The sequence below is a fragment of the Lichenostomus cassidix genome, chromosome 1 (assembly GCF_008360975.1).
Source record: "Lichenostomus cassidix isolate B80296 chromosome 1, HeHo_3.0, whole genome shotgun sequence".
Taxonomy (NCBI): domain Eukaryota; kingdom Metazoa; phylum Chordata; class Aves; order Passeriformes; family Meliphagidae; genus Lichenostomus; species Lichenostomus cassidix.
Genome location: NC_139479.1, coordinates 29,022,854 through 29,039,659, shown reverse-complemented (window position 1 = coordinate 29,039,659; position 16,806 = coordinate 29,022,854). Strand labels below are relative to the sequence as shown.

The following is a 16,806-nucleotide window of genomic DNA, read 5'->3' as shown; positions in this document are numbered from 1 at the left end:
AGCCAAAGCAGCCTACTGGATAAGCATATAAATCAGCTGGTGTCCCCGAGATGCTCCTGCCGACATCCTCCGTGGAGGCTTGAGGGGCTTTTTCTTTTCCAGCGACACGGTCTCTTCCACTAGGGAGGTTTGGAGCTGTTCGTACTTAAACGAACAAACAAAAGTCTGTCACCTCAGATCTCGCAATCTTGGAGGATTTCCTGGGGCGGAGGCTGAACCCAGCCCGCAGCGTCTTTTCAGCACTGACTTTCGCTCAAACGCTGCTCTTCGCAGCCTGCGTTTCACCAGCCCCGCTTACCTGCGCCGGGGTGGGGAGGGGACGGGGTGGCCCTGCCCCTCCCCGGGGCCACCCCCAGCCTTGGGGACAGCCAGGTTTGCGGGCGGCAGGCGGGGGAAGGTGGGGCGTGGCTGGGAGGAGCCGCCCGTGCGGCGGGACAGCCGGGGCTGGCTGGCAGGCGGCAGCAGGGCTCCCCGGCCCCGCCGAGCAGGTAGGCAGCACCGGGAGCTCCCCGGGCCACAGTCCGTCCCAGCGAGCCCTGCACTCGGCGGCGCCGGCCGGCGGGGACGGGGACAGGGGTCGTGCCCGGTTCCCGAGGGCCGGGGGTGGCCGGGGCGGCAGCGGGCACGGCGGAGGGGCTCGCTCGGGTCACCATCGCTCCTGTGACAGGGCGGGCAGCCTCAGCCGGGCTGCGATCATCCTCGGAGGAGGTCCGCAGAGCTGCGCCCGGGGTCGCGCTTCGCTCCGACACGCCGCTTTTGGGGCCGGGAGGTGGCTCGCAGCGAGGCTGTGTCTCCTGGGGAAACCGGGGGCTGGGGGCAGGTTGGGAGTGGGAGTGAAACCCTCAGAAAGGGTCAGCCCTGTCCGCGGCTCCTGCTCTTGGCAGCTGCCCCTCGGCACTGAGCCGGAGGGTCTCCTGCTCGGGCCAGCGCTCCCTGCACGCCCAGGAGCCATAGCCCTTCCCAGGGGAATGATTCCGGGGATAGGTCGCAATTTAAATGAAGCGTATTGAACAGTGATTTCCTGCCGTACCCGCTGAGGGATGCCAGCGTTTCACAGAAACACGGCTGTCGGGATAGTCGCAGTGCCGGAACTGCATCCCGACGGGGCTCACCCAGCTCTTCCATGCTGGACCTCTAGGTATGTCCAGCGAAGGAATATATGTATTTGTTGTCATCCTTTTCTTTCTAGATCCAAAGTGAGACACTGTATAATCTCTCTGGGAGAGGCATGGCATACCTTGCAGTTAATAGAAGCATTTGAGGTAATATGAATATGAATATATATATATATATATATATATATATAAAATTTAAAATATTCCTGGGCTTATATACCAGAAATGGTGGGATACTCTGACTTTGTTGTTTCTCTCAGTTCTGAGGACTGTTGCATGTTTGAATCAGTTAGTGCTTTTGAATAAGAGATTCAAAGAAACCTACCACAAGTTTGCCAAAATTAGTGAAACCTGTGATCCTTCGAAGTTTTGAGGAGACTTTTTAAAAAAAATTCAGTAGATTAACTTTGAAAGGGCTGAAAATCAGAGGAAAATGTTATGAAAATTTAATGGGTAATTTTAATGAGAATTGTGCATTATGTGCTGTCATGGATGCTGTAATTGCAATTCAGTATTATCATTGAAGATGACTTTCAGACAGTTGATGGGGATTTTTTAGGGGATTGGTTGTGTTAATTTTTTAAAACTGAAATTAATAAAAATATTTCCTTTCAGGGTGAAACTTTATGGACATGGCTTTGCATCCCTGGAAATTTTTTTCCCCTCTGGAAAATCTGGGCAAAGATAACTAGAGATAAAGCCTGTCCTGAGTAATAAAGCTCCCCAGGTCGATTGAAGGCTCAAGATGTGGACAGAATGGCTGGGAAAAGGCAGAAATGTAGTTGTTTATCATGGCAGAATGTGGTAGGAAAAACATTTGCAATTGATTTTGCAGCCATATGTATGTTATTTTAATCATTATTTATGTGAATGCATGCACATTTTGCTATTTTGCTATTGTGTCTACCTTCTAATTTTGCTTAGAATTTTGCTATTGTGTCTACCTTCTCCGGAAATGGAAATTTTTGTGAAAAGTGAGAGATGAGGCAGTCTCCTCAAGGCAGTCTGTGTGTATGGTTTTACATAGGGCTGGATATATGTTTGCAAGTCTTCTATGTTGACAAAAGTGCAAATTGTAAATTTAAATAGATAGAAAGAACATTAAAATTATAGAAAAGCAGGATCCTGGAATACTTTCTTTCAGGATGTGGTAAAATACTACTTCTGCGTCTGCTGAATCTACTGGTGGAGCAAAAAAACTTCTTGAGAGAGCTCATGTGAGAGAGAACACTAGAGCAAGGTAGTGATGCAATGGAACAGAGTTTGTGAAAAAGCAGTGATTCAGAGAAGTCATAAAGAAAATACTTGCTCATAAGTGGAGTCTATTCAATCCTGTTTTATCTTTAAATTATTTCCATTACAATATTTTCCTATTTTTAAAAATTGCAGTTTGTTAAGAGTTATTGTGCATCACAGTTAATGGAAAAAGTTGTAGCTTTTGTACAAACACATATAACCTACCTCTGGAGATTTTAATAGTTTGTGTATTTCTATGCTCAGGATTCCTTCAGGAACTAATCCCATCCCAGAGTTAGGCAAGAAAAGACCTGCCTGGTAATTTGAGTGGAAATGTGCAATGAGGGAGGAGGAAAGAGAAAGGGAAGAAGGCAAGCAGGCACTGCAAGAAGCAGTGTGGATGACTCAATACATGGCACACTTCTGAGCCAGTCTGGTGAAGTAAGACACAGCAGCCGGAAGTGTCATCTTTGACTCTCGCAGAAAATGGTGATCAGCTAAACGTTCTTCATGACAGGATGGGGTTCTCCTGCTCATCCCTCTGTTTGAATAGTTGCATTTGTCCTCTCACAGGGCTGTAAAACGCTGTGGCAATCTGAATAGAAAAAAAATCCAGTAAGGCAGGTCAAGTTTAGGAGCAACTTGTCAAAGGCATGCAACTGATAGATCCTTCTCCAAACACATTAGGGATCAGAGGACTGCTAAAGGGTCCTGACAATCATTCTCAAATATATAAATAAACATGTAAAAGAAAAATGCCTAGATTTTAGGTGAAGAACATCACTACTAGAGTCCCAAGCAACTCTTCTGCTCAGCATGTATTTTAATCTAGACAGAGGGAATCTGTTTCACGTGGCAGAATTTGCCAACAATACAAAGCTATTCAGGCTAGAATATGGAGGTGTAAATTGCAAAAAATGGCAGAAAGATGTCATGATAGTAAAAGACTGGGTAATAATGCCAGAAGAGAATTGTTGTAGAGAAATGTAAAGAAAATTTAAAATGAAAACATATGGCCAAAATCCTAACATCATTTGCTCAACAGCTGACTGAGTTTACCTGGTTCTTACCATTCAATGATGAGATCTTGAAATTTTATTACACTGGCCTATGGAAATATCAAGTCAATACTCAGTAGTACTCAAAGAACAAAGATTTGATGAGAAATAATTAGGAAAAAATCCAGAAAAATCCAATAATTGTCTTTGTTTATAAATCCATAGTGCACTTATGTTTTGAAGACTTTATGCAAGTTCTGTCCTCCCCATCTCAGACAGGCTGCAGCATAACTGGATGTAGTACAGAAGTGGTGGCAAAAACGTAAAAAATATGAAATCAGGTTCCATCTAAGGGAGAGTTAGAGAAGCTGAGATGGTAGCTTGGGAAAGCAAGAAGTGAGAAGTGTGCTAGAGATGTAAAAAACCCAAGTGCTTGACAAGCTGAATAGGAAATGTTCACTCATTTTTTTCCTGGTGTAATAATTAGGAGCTGTCAGGTAAAACAAGCAGGTAACATGATCAGAACAAGGCAAAGGCAATTCCTGTATTTCATGTGTCCTCCATTAGCTGTGTAATTCCTGTATTAATTTTGTAATGTAAATGTTTACTTTAAATTGTGGAACTTCATATTGGAAACCACTAACTGAAAGTTTTCTTTCCATTTCTGCAGGGAAACATGACAGCAAAAACACTGTTTTCATGTAATGTTGCAACAACATTTCTGTCTTTAATTATTGCAAGTAAGTTTATTGGAGGCTATGGAAAGTTTTGTTCTGCAACTTTTTTTTTTCACACAAGTAATACTAATTTTCTGTGAAAATGGCTGTAATAGTAAAATTTACATGCACGACAGTGAGTTTTTTTAAGTAGTCCCAAGAGCAGGAACCTATAAAACATATTATGTTGTATTTTATGTACTATCTTATCCCAAAATCATTTAGGTTGGAAAGGATCTCTTGGCATTATCTAGTCCAAAGTCACAGGGTCAGGATTTTGAATATCTCTGCAAATGGAGACTCCACAACTTCTTTGGGCATCTTTTTCCACTGTTTGATCACCCTTACAATTAAAAAAAAAAGTATTTTCTTGTGTTCAGACAGAATGTTTTATGTTTCAATTTGTGCTCATTGCCTCTTGTCCTGTCAGTGGGCAATGCTGGCAAAAATCTGTCTCTTTGTTCTTTGTTCCCTCCCATCAGGTATTTATACACATTAGTAAGATCCACCCACACACTCCTCAGACCTTTTCTTCTCTAGGCTCAGCAGTTCCTTCTCTTTGATACTCTATTCAAGTGAGAGGTGCTCCACTCCCTTAATAATTTCTGTGGTCATGTGCTGGACTCTCTCCAGTAAATTCAAATCTGGCAGGTCCTAATGCATCCCAGGACATTGTTAGCCTTTTTTTGCCATGAGGGAGCATTGGTGGCTCATGGTCAGTTTGTGGAGCACCCCAATGTTCTCTGCAGATCTGCCTTCCAGCTAGTGGTCTCCAGCATGTGCTGGTGCCTATTACACTATTTCTGAATATTAGCAGTAAGGGGTAGAAAAAGGTTATCAGTTCTTGTGGCCGCAGCATTTCTTCAATATCATCATCATCACAGTCATTACGGGGCATTCAGTATAGATATCTGAGTAATTCAGTGTTTGGGTAAGTAGTTTGGAAAAGATCTATGGTGAGGTGATGAGAACTGTGGATGACACAGAATTGTTCTTTGGTGGGTAAAACTGATGCCTGCTATGCAGAGGGTGTCTGGATATCAAATAGATTAGTGATAGAAAGTCAGCGAGTAAAATCAAGTGGATGTGAAGGGATGTGCAAGGGTCATAATCAGCGAAATTGTAAAAGCCAGTGAATGGTTTTTCATGCAAAATGTAAGAGGAAAGAAAGGGGCTGAAAGTGGTATTGTATTTGCTGTGTCCTCCTCTCTTCTGCACATTTGGCACTGATTGTTATCAAAGACAGGATTTTGGGCTAAACAGACACTTGCATGACTCTCTGTGCCAGTTGTTCTATTCTAACAAAGCAGGAAAGTTTTGATAAAGGCAATACTGACTTGGGAACATGACCCTGGTATCCTGAGTTGGTGCCTTTTTTGTCATATTACAAAAAACTCTTGGTGTTGCTCTTTTCCTGTATGAGTCTGTTTGTGTCAGAAGTAAAGAAAATGAGCTCATTGGTGATTGCAATGATTCCTCTCTAAATGTTAGTAGAATGAAAGGTGAGTTGAAATTCACACAGCAAACGTAATATTTGTGCAACATTCAGTGTCCTCTTAGCACATTTAGGTATCAAAAGCATGGTCTGTCTTGAAGGATTACTTTGACTACATTTAAGTGAAGTTAAAAAATAAAGACATTAAATGTGAGATATGTGTGTGCTTGTGTGTGTTTGTGTACCTGTCCATGAAACAGACTGGAAAAACACAAGTACTTTAGTAAATTGCATCTGAAATGAAACATGCAAATGACAAATCTGCTGCAAACAAAGACGTTCTACTGAGTGTAGAGATTGCATTCAAATTAGTGGCATAACTATATCTGTATACCACTGAGTTGTACTCTCAGCTGTAAAGATAAGGGATTAAAATTGTATTTTTGGTAGTTGACTTGAGAATGGAGGTGAAAACTCCAGTGAACTTTGTAAATATAATCAGGAAATGAGTTCAGTATATTCTTGTAGAGTGTTTGAGTTTTTCTTTAATGTTTATCTCTTTCCTGTAGAGAAATGTGAAGCCTATGATGTGATGTTGAGGCAAAGTCTTGTGCCTGCTGGGCAGCCTCTTGCTATTAAATGTTCACTGGAAAAGAACTTGAAAAGTGGAGACTACAACTTAACATGGTATAAAGTTGGTAACCAGACAGCTGTGCCTCGAGACAAACTGTCTAGAGTTCATCAGCAGAAGAATTCAATTTGGTTTCTTCCTGCAATGTTAGAAGATTCTGGAGATTATGAATGTGTCATAAGGTGAAAGTTAAAAAAAAATACATTTTTACAGAAATGAGTTGCAAAGTGAGTAACTTTTAGAAAACAAAATTTTGAGATTAAGAGAAATACTAATGAAGAAGAGGGAATGCATGTACAAAAACTAAGTTTAATTTGGGGAAATTGAGTCTAGTTTTGGGTTCTTTTTCCTTGTAAGCAAAAGTAAATCTATTGAAGAAGCTGTAAACTTTTTGTTTTCTCTTCTCCAAAAAGAATGCCATAGATGTTTGAGTTGCAAAATATGCTATAGGTTAATTTAATTATGTTCTATTAATTGCAGGAATTTGACAAGCTGTAGGAAAATGTGTACAAAAGTAACAGTTTTTGAGAGGATTGATGGTTTATGCCTAAATGAAAAATTTGCCGTAGAGGAGGTGATATTCACGTCATCATCTGCAAAGGTCGTGTGTCCACACTTGGATTATTTCAGGAATGAGAAGAGTATTCAGCCTGTTCGTTGGTATAAGGTGAGAACATGGTGGTTTTGTACTCACCAAAGTTTTTTGTACTCGCACAGACTTACGGCTGTCCATGATTTAAAAGAAAAATCACTTTGAGAATTGGAGCAGAAGAACTAAAGATTTACTGTAAATTGGAGAAAAATGCTTTTAAAACAAATTGGAAGAGGATTACGACTTTGTATCTTTTAAAGTGTAGCAGGTTTTTTGATTATCCAGACAGAAATTCAGCTGAGAGGTGGGAGTGATGCTGACCCACATATCCACCAGGTGGAGTCTGTTCAGCTGCCGGGGAAACACTGTCTTGTGTGGAAACAGATTTACTGTGGCATATCCATTAAGTGCTCAATACTGTTAAATTATTCTATTTCATGTTGTTCACGCTCTCTTAAAGGCTCTTTCTGTTACAAGAATGTAGTGCCTTCTGCCAAATTCCTGCCTCGGGCCCATGCAGTTCATATGGTACCAATTGTATTGAGGTTCCTTAAGAAATAAAGTCTAATTTTTGGGTGATTCTTCATTAAGGAATACTTTTGCAAATCCTGACACCCACATTTTACTTTCTTATTTCTCTAATATTGAAAGCTGTTTTCCAAAGGGAATGAACTGGGATATCTTTAAATTAAAGTCTCAGCTGATGTGAAGTGTGCATTTCTTTATATTCCACTGCCCTCACTCTTCCTCAGCTTCTGCAGGGTGTCCATCCTTATGCTGTGGAATATTGAACCTTCATATTGTATTCAAGAGAGACAAACTATGGAAATATACAGTGACATAAATTAACAGAGTTCTCTACATATTTTTAGGACTGCCAGCTGCTGGAAGGAAAAAGGTTTGCCCTCTCAAACAGTGACCTTATAATTTTCAATGTGACTGTACATGATCAAGGAAACTATACGTGTGAAACAACATATACCTACAATGGAAAACAATATAACATTTCACGAGACATCAGTCTGATTGTAGAAGGTAAGTAAATAATTTCACTCTGTTTGTGTTCATAACGGCTCCAAATTTTTGTCATGAATTTCTAAAGACTAAAGCAGAAAGACCTAATCTGTGGATAGACATGCTCAGGGCTACTGTTTTTCACCTAAATGTGAAGGAAATAAATGCTAACTGAAGGCATTTATATTCTGTCTATTTTGTCACCATGTTGAAGATCCATTCCCTTTTTCAAAGTTGCAGTATATCAAAGCTCTGCTGCCCAGATCAGCTGCCAAAGTCCCTGAAGAGATGCCCTGTAAGGCTTGGTGGCACAATGCTTTCTGCTGTACCCTCTATCCTGCCCATCTTACTTCTTTCTCATCCACATCATCCTCTCAGTGCAAGAGTCCTGCCTGTTTTTTCTGTGTGCATATAAATGCATACATATGTATGTATGTAAGTGTATGTGTGTATGAATGAGTATTTATCTTCATATAATGTCATCTGTATATGATATGGATAAACAAAAGTTGAGGAACATAGGGTCGGATCAAATGAAATTATCATTCTGGTCTTAAAATTTGTCCCTAGAGCTTCTTTGTTAATTAAATTTCTACTCAGTAGAAACAAAATCATATCACTCCTTTGCTGCAAGTGACTGAAGGTAGCTCAGTGGTTTTTAAAGACTCCAGTTGATTAAGTTTACACTAAAATGGGTTGGTTGAGATCCAAACCATAATGCAGACCCAGTTTTCAGAAGGGGAGGAGAAGAATATATTCGGGTCAATCCTGTGTACTTTGCTAGGGGGCTCAAATGAGATGCTTTACGATTTATATTTGTTAATCTGTACACTTGGAGAGTGTTGTATATGTACTCTTAATTGTAAACATCTAAAAGGGGTCACTGGTATTGTGATTCCTTATAGATAGTGCTGTGGGAAGAACTTTAAGGTATTTAACTATAGTATAGAAATTAAATTTCCCCTTAAGAACAGTAGAAGTCTAAAATAAATGAACTGTACTCTGAAAGTGCTTGGCTCCGGTTTGTATCTGTGGGGTGCTTGGTGACTGGCTGTCCAGACTGTAGAGAGTTAATACTCAAAATATTTACCCATACCCTTCTCAGCACCTGTGCATGCAGTCTGCAATCTTATGGAATTTTTATGCCATGGAACAGCCAGTCCACCATGAGTGTGTAGAGACTTGTGGCATTACGTCTTGGAAGAGATGGAGTGAACAATTTAGCTTCGAGTTAGAAGTAGTGACTACCTGGGATATGATACGTTCAGTATTGAGTTGTATTTTGTTATAAAATAGCTGACAACCTTCTTTGTAGTATAAGGGATGTTTTTAGGTTGTAATTGGGTTATAGAGCATAGAACAGACTGCAACTGCCCCTGGTTTTCTGAAAAGCACTTTCTTTCTTTTGATTAGTGACTCCACCAAAAAAACCTCCAGAAATATCTTACCCAAGAAACAACTCCATTGTAGTGGAACTTGGTGAGTAGTTTTCTCTGTGAGAAAATATGAATTTGTATCTTATTTTATTTTTTGAAAAAAACTAGTTCATTGACCAGCTCAGTTTCTCTGTGTTGATCTCCCAAAGGAGGAATGTTGAGGGGTGAGAGGGAAAGAAACAGGGCATGTTGCTTACAAAGTCCTTAATAATTTTCTAAGATTCAAGGAAAATTGTAGGGAACCTAAGTGATTACATGTTACATCTGTTGCTTTCCATCACTCTGGAAGAGTTTCTAAGAACAGGTCCATCTTGAACCTGCAGGCAAAGTAGTGCCCCAGGGGGAGGCATCTTCTTCCAGGTTTCAGCTTCTTCCATTGTACCATTCTCTTTCTGGACCTGCAGATCACTAAGAATAGAGACCCTCTGACAGAGTAGCTTTTCTGGAAGGGTTTAGTATCATCCTTAGCTGGCGTGTGTGTGAATCTGTGAACAGAATTGTATAGACTTTACCTAGGTTATGGAAATTAACTCTTTACTTTGTAACACAATTTCATAGGCTCACAGGTTACAGTGGATTGCAATACAACAGGTGCCGAGGTGTATGAGGTGTATTGGACAGGCAACGGTGTGTATATTGATGTATTTTATATGAGCAGAATTTTTGCAAGTCCCTATGAGTAAGTATATTTTCAGATTAGAAAATACTGTGTTGGCAACCAAAGTGGAACTTTCTTCCTTTGACGTTAAAATATTTAGCAACATTTCTCTCCTTCTTTAAATAGCATTCTTCTTAAAAACTCTTAATGCTTGCCTTCTCCAACTCACTTCCTGCTTTGAAATAGAAACTTGAAACATAGTAGGCACATGGGCTTCACATGTGATTGTGCTTTTCTTGCTCATTGTAAAAAATCTGTCTTAATCTCCAAGGTTGGGAAAAGGTGTTTTGTTACAGTCCCATAATTGTAATACAGTTTCTTTTGAGCAGGCTCTGGCCTGGCAGAGACCTCTTTTTGTTGGATCAGACATGTCCAGGTGCATGATCTTCAGACTGTCTCTTTCTTCTGTGTTTCACATCCGCCTCTCTGAAAGGCTGCAAGAGGACAAGTCTGTGCTATACAGGAAAAATTGAGATTTCTAGGTTTAAGAGCATTAAGTCAGAAAAATTTAACTGAGATCAACTGAAGATCTAATGGAAGACTTTATTGAGGGCATTTGTACTGAAGGTTAGGGGTCAGAAGAGAAGAGGGAGACATATTTCCAGTGATGAGCTGGGTTTTGGGAGGACTTGGACCGAGTAAAGCCTGCGAAGGGCAAGTGGGAGATAAGGTGATGGTGAAAAGCAGTTTAAAAGGAATTAGAAGATGAGAAGTTATACCTGACTGGGAAAACCAACTAAAATTGGACCAAGAGGCAATCTGAAATCTTCTTAGACGTTACAGGTTTTGAATTAAAAATTCCAGGTTTTTTTTGTCAGACCTGATCTCATGGTGGTGCTGTGAATAAAAAAATGTGATAATTGTCATAAATTCTGGAGCTTTATCTATGACTGGAAAACCAATGAAGAAATGAGACTGTCATCTTCTAAGTAATAACATAGTTGCAAGAAATAAGTTTTAATCATAAAACAAAGGGAGAAATAAAATGCTGAATTATTTGGGTGCTTACCAAGAGAAAACAGTATACAAAAGTAGTATATTATACTGTCATAAAGAATTGTAATGCCATAAACAATTGGGCCTTGATGCAGTGACACGCCGTCACTGAATTGATGTTGTAAAAGCAACGTTATTTTTTCTACTTCCTAGCACTCACATGGTCATCTTTGCAACCATTAGTCATTTGCATTAGTGGTATTGGTTCATTAATTCCCTGTTACACTGTTCAAATTACTGCAACGTTTTGCTTAGAAACTGATTCATGTGGTCCTACATATGCCCTTTATGATGTGTTTCAAGCTTTTATTTGGCATTTCAAATGGAAACTAGATACTGTTTTCAGGAAAGAATAGTGCTTGACTACGTAGACTAGTTAGTTAATTTTGCATTTGAGGTCTGCTGTTAACAAGGTAGTGGTATCCCTTATTTTCCTGGTGGTTAAAAAGTTTAGTTCACACACTAGACGAATCTGCTAACTGAATGTGCTCTGTGAGCTTTTTTATGTCCTTCTACAAAGTATGGGCGATAATCTGTGCCTCTTAGTGGTGCAGCCTGACACAACCAGCTGTTACAGATCTGTTCTGATCCAGAGGGGTAAGGCACGCTCTAAACTCCGCTCCTTGGAGCTGGAATCCCATTGTGAGTTGGTGTTGTCTGCTGCCTTGTCCCAGGGCCTCTTTCAGTGTCATATCCCATTGTGAAATATCTCTGTCCATCTACTCTCACAGGGATTGGGAAGCCCATAACAAGAGTTTATTTAGGTTTGTAAGGCCTATTTTTGATCTTCAAATCATAGAAACCTTGTATTCCTTTGGGGAAACACAGCTCCAGATAAGATAATGCCTTGATATCTTGATGCTTTCCAATGCCTATGCTGAATGTCAGTATGAGGAGAGGTCTGCCAGTTTGGATTTCTTTCATATGATGTAATTGTTCATCTGCTGTGAAGTGTGGCTGACATTTGAGGAAGGAAATAACCATTGTTGTTCTGCAGATGTTAGAGATGAAGTCATCCCAGAAAGGGCTGTGGTTTTATGGTTCTATTTGTCACCTATTGGACAGGGGAGAAACTTCTTACGATGGGCGCCCTATGCATTCTGTGAAGCTAATAATTTCAGAAGTGAGCAGTGAAGATTATGAACAGCCATTTGTCTGTCAAGCATCAAATGCCTTTGGGCAAGTTGCATCCTATATTATATTAAAACGCAGAGGTAAGAAATACTGTTATTTTGAGGCCTGTGATTATCTTTACTTCCCCAGAAGGTGTTTTGGTACCAAATTCTCATGTATCACGTTGAAAGAAGACAGATATATTACAGTTTGTGGTATGCATGTGCCTGTGCACAGGGGAAGGAATTGCTGTAGTAGTGTATTTGTCATTATTTAAAAACCAAGGTAAATAGGAATTAAAAATGTAATGAAATTTGTATTGAATTTATGTGAAAGATCAGATTTGGACAAATTCAACATGTAAAAAAAAATGTTTTATTTTTGTGCAGCTCCTGATATACAAAGATGGCTGACTGGAGGGCTTGTTTCTTTGTTAATTTTAACATTTATTACTTTAATAATCTACAAGATTTTCAAGATTGATTTGGTGCTTTGGTACCGTAATTCTCTCTGTGCCCTTACAAGTAAGGAAGGTATGTGAGTGTGACCAGGTATGTAAGTGTAATTAGCCTACTGATTTTTTTGCTTGCCATTACCTCTAATAAATAATGGGATTATTTAGTACAATGTACACAGAACTTCCATAAGGAATTTTCAGATATGCACAATTATATATTATATATATAAAATATATAATTATGCTTGAGGTAATAAAAACTGTGAAATATTGAAGGCAATCACAGTGAAATAGGACAAAAAGAACTATAGGTTATTCCAAAATGAGCATATTGCTTTTTGCTTTTCTGTAGTTTCTTTACATGTAGATTTATGGTCACTCTGATAATGAACAATAGGTGTCAGCAGAGCTACATCCTGTAAACTGGATGTTTAAAGACGTGCATTAAATACTTATTTTAAAAACCAGATTCATTTGTCAGAGGTTAATTTTGTTGTAGTTTTTTTTTTTAATTTTGCAATTTCTCTCTGTTACCCTCACTTTCCTTCTAAATCCTGTCAGTTATGATACTGACATATGAAAGAGAAAATTCACTGCTAGTTCTGTGCTCTGGGATTCTTCTAATGTGTTTTAGTTTAGTGCACTGTAGACAAATATATTGGACAGGTGTGAAAAATTTGAAACAAGCACAACGTCATAGATGTGTTTCATGTCAGTTCTCAGAATTAGACTGTCTGAAGTTCCCCATGGCTTGAAAGTGAATGGATTACATACATTAAGATAGTTAATGTTTACTCATGGCAGTCCTAAACATTTTCATGGAAAAGTAATTTCAACTCCTGGTCAAAAGTTTTCAGTTTTACTAGAATACTTTCATGGAATTCTAATTAAAATGAAAAAAATCAAAGTTTTTAACCTGATGAGTTAAATCTGATTTTGGCTTTTTTTTTCAGTCCTTCTTGCTATGCAGCCTTAACTCTCAAAACCTTAGAAGCCTTTTGGCCTTTTCATCTACCTGTGAAAAGCCCCCAGAGGGTTATTACAAGAAAGAATTGCCAGTTTTTCCACCTTCTCTTGTGGTTAGTCAGAAGTGGAGATAACTGCTGTTGAATTTCTTTCAGAGGAGGAGGTGAAGAAAGTCCTGTAAGAGGGCATTTTCTAAATGTCCTGGCACCTCTGGAGTTGGGAGCTCCTTCCTGCAGGTCCCAGGTCCTGCATCCAGCTCACTTGATGACTCCTCCATCCCCATGGTGGGAAAAGAAGTGCCTGATAATCTTTATTTTGATTCATAGAGCATTTTACTTCTGCAAAATTATTCTGTCAGATGGGGGAAATCAGCCCCCCCCTTATTATTTTTAAATAGTCCAAAATGAAACTTTGCAATAAAGGCATTTTTCTGAGTTTTAGTTTTTTAATAGAAATGTTTGTGTTTGTTTTAGATGGGAAAATCTATGATGCATATGTCTTGTATGCAAAAAGCAGCGAAGGCAGAAGTGTCTGTTGTCTGGAAACCTTTGTTCGTAGAATACTCCCAGATGTTTTAGAAAAACAATGTGGATATAATCTTTTCATATTAGGAAGGGATGATTTACCAGGAGAAGGTATGCTTTATTTAGTAGAGTTAACAGATTGCTTTTTGACACATTCTTCTTATGTTGTAAGTTTATCTATGCAATTAAAACCCACATTTTTGGAAAAGAAAGCTGTATTTGTATAGTTTTAATGGATAATTTACCCAATGCAAATTTTTTTCCTTTTTTTTCCTTACTGAAAGTTCTCTTGTTTTGAAGGTCTGCACTTTCTTCTTAGCGATGAACAAATGAGGATTTAATAGCATTAATAATATTGTTGAGTATTTTTGAATGATATCTTCTGAGGGCTGAAGAAAACAATTTTATGGTATGTTAGGTCATGCAGTGGATCATGATTCATGAATGGCAGTGTGAAGATCTTAAAGCATCCACTGCTCTGAGCTAGCCACAGCTTCACATGTGTGCAATTTTAAAATTAGGAACTATTTTACACCAATGGTAAAGTTTCTATGCAAACTTTGATTGTTCCTTCATTACTTACAGCTGTAGTCAGTGTTGCTGATGAAACCCTTAAGCAAAGCAGAAGACTGATGATTATTTTGGGATCAGAAACATCTAGTTGCTGCCTGTTCGAAGACACCTCTGAGCAACAACTAGCTATGTATAATGCTCTCATCCGTGATGGGATTAAAGTGATTCTTATAGAAATGGATAAAATACGAGACTACACAAGCATGCCAGAATCAATCAGATACATTAAGCAAAAACACGGAGCTATCCAATGGAAAGGGGACTTCTCAGAGAAATCCTGTTCAGCAAATACAAGATTCTGGAAACATGTGCGCTATCAAATGCCATCCAGGAAAAAGGTATCTTATTCTGAAGTGTATTTGTTGTCCATAACTTCAAACAGTTCTGCAGCAAAGCGAAGTTAAGAAGCACTTATTTAAATAATTCTGAGAAGGTAATTCTGAATTGGGATGTTTCTTGCACAGTCTTTATATTACAAAGTAAATGTTTTCTTTGAGGAGTAAAAACTACTCATCCCTTCCCTAAAGTGCACCCTAAAAGAAAAACTCTGTGCAGTTTTATTTCTGTTATGGGTTTTGGATAGTGACACAATATGTCATGTTAGTCTCCATCAGATATTAGAAGTAAACATGGTGATGGTGGTAGACTGTTAAGTAGTCATGGTCCACATAAATTTGTATGAAGAAACAGCTGTGAAGTCCATTTTTTAAAAATTAAAACATTGGTCGATAAATTAAAAATCTGTTTTTATCATCAGCATTTTCCTGGTCATTCTGTTCTACTTCTTGTTGCCTCTTTGCTGCTGCAAGGATCTACACTGTGCAAGCTTTGAGGTCTCCTCCTGAGCAACAGACCTTGTCCTTTCTTCTTGAAGGGGTTGGGCAGATACATGACACAGCAGGTATACTTAAAACTCATCACAACACCAAATGTGTTCCTGCTGAACAGTTGGTAGCAAATGTGTTCAGCAAATGGAAGAGAATGGAATTGTGGATTTTTAGATGTTTGTTGAACAATTCTGTGATACCTGGTGTATGTTTTCTTTTTAAACTTAGTCTCTCGTAATGCTTAGGAAACTGAAAATAGTTCAGCTTTCTTGGGAATGGGAAGCTTCCTAGACTGTGCTGCTACTCTGGAAACCAGATGTTCTCATGCTGTGTCTCAGCTGTGCTGAGTGCAAAGAAATTCACTCAGAATCTATTAAAGGACTGAGCTTGGGCTGGGTATCCTGGAGAGTGGAAAGTGGCCAATTCTGAAACATGACCAGATATTAATGGCAAGAAATGTTATCTTGTCTACTTGTGAAAGAAAAATTAGAGGCATGTGGCTATATGAAACTGCTTGAGAGCAGCTTGGTATTTCTGGACCCCAGTCCACTTTCTGTGTGCATCACTGTGAGAAAATGTTGTGCTGCTTCATTTTCAAGGTGGTCTGAAGTAGCAGGAGTTTTCACACTACAGCCTTAAAGAACATAATCGGAATGCAAATAATAATTTTGCTTGCTTTTTAAAAATTATTTTCTGAATTTAAGTAGGTTCTTACATCGTGTTTATTGTTAGGATAGCATCTGTCTCTGAATTCCTTTCAGCTGGTTCTCAGAGGTATGTACATCTAGAATATGTTCTTCATAGGGATGTATTGATGGGAGAGAAAGTGAAATCTAGGCATGGAAATATATAAAGGGAAAGATTTCCAATAGCATTTCATGGCATTTTTTGATTTGTAAAAGTGTAGTAAATACTCCTTAGGAGCAGTGTCTCATTCTCTTGGCTGTGAGGTTCTCAACTGTGTAATTTTTCACATCCTTCACTGACTAAAGACTTGTTCTGAGATGTCACCATGAAAAGTGGAAACACGATAGACCCATCAGATCTATCAGAGGTACTATTGTCCTAGTAGATGTTGAATTAGTCTTCTTTGTAAATGCATAATATTTAGGCTGGAACCTTTAAAAAATAAATTTAGGGACTTAGAGAGTTAAGATAATCATAATTGTCAAATTTTTACATTGTGTTTAGAATTAGCTTGCTCAAAAAAAGTATTGAAAATTAATTTCCTTCAAGGTTTTTTTTTTTTTAATTTGTGTTTAAAAACAGAACCCTCTTCCTTGTAGAAGGAGAAAAATAATAAAGAAAAGATGTTGAAATGGTGGTAGATTTTTTCAGCTTCTTTATTTCATATGCTTTGAAATAAAATAACAAACTAATGACTAGGATTTGCAGTACTACATAAAAATAAATTGATTTGCATGTTGTGCTGGTGTTTTTTATTTTTTTCTTCTGTGAATGTGCTGTTATGATTTCTGCCTGCTTTTTTTCATATTTCTTTTCGGAGAGTTGCTACGGT

General features: G+C 38.7%; 1 protein-coding gene across 1 annotated transcript; it reads left to right on the top strand.

The window, feature by feature from the left end:
- The first annotated feature begins 249 nt into the window (after nt 1–249).
- LOC146444421 (interleukin-1 receptor-like 2) lies at nt 250–16,714 on the top strand. Its single transcript, XM_085054383.1, has 13 exons — nt 250–488; nt 1,190–1,262; nt 1,731–1,919; nt 4,020–4,089; nt 6,070–6,313; nt 6,612–6,798; nt 7,596–7,758; nt 9,151–9,216; nt 9,732–9,852; nt 11,893–12,041; nt 12,330–12,473; nt 13,837–13,998; nt 14,473–16,714. Exons 3-13 carry the CDS (start codon nt 1,872–1,874, stop codon nt 14,862–14,864), a joined length of 1,746 nt encoding a protein of 581 aa, XP_084910509.1. The 5' UTR covers nt 250–488; nt 1,190–1,262; nt 1,731–1,871; the 3' UTR covers nt 14,865–16,714.
- The last annotated feature ends 92 nt before the right edge of the window (nt 16,715–16,806 follow it).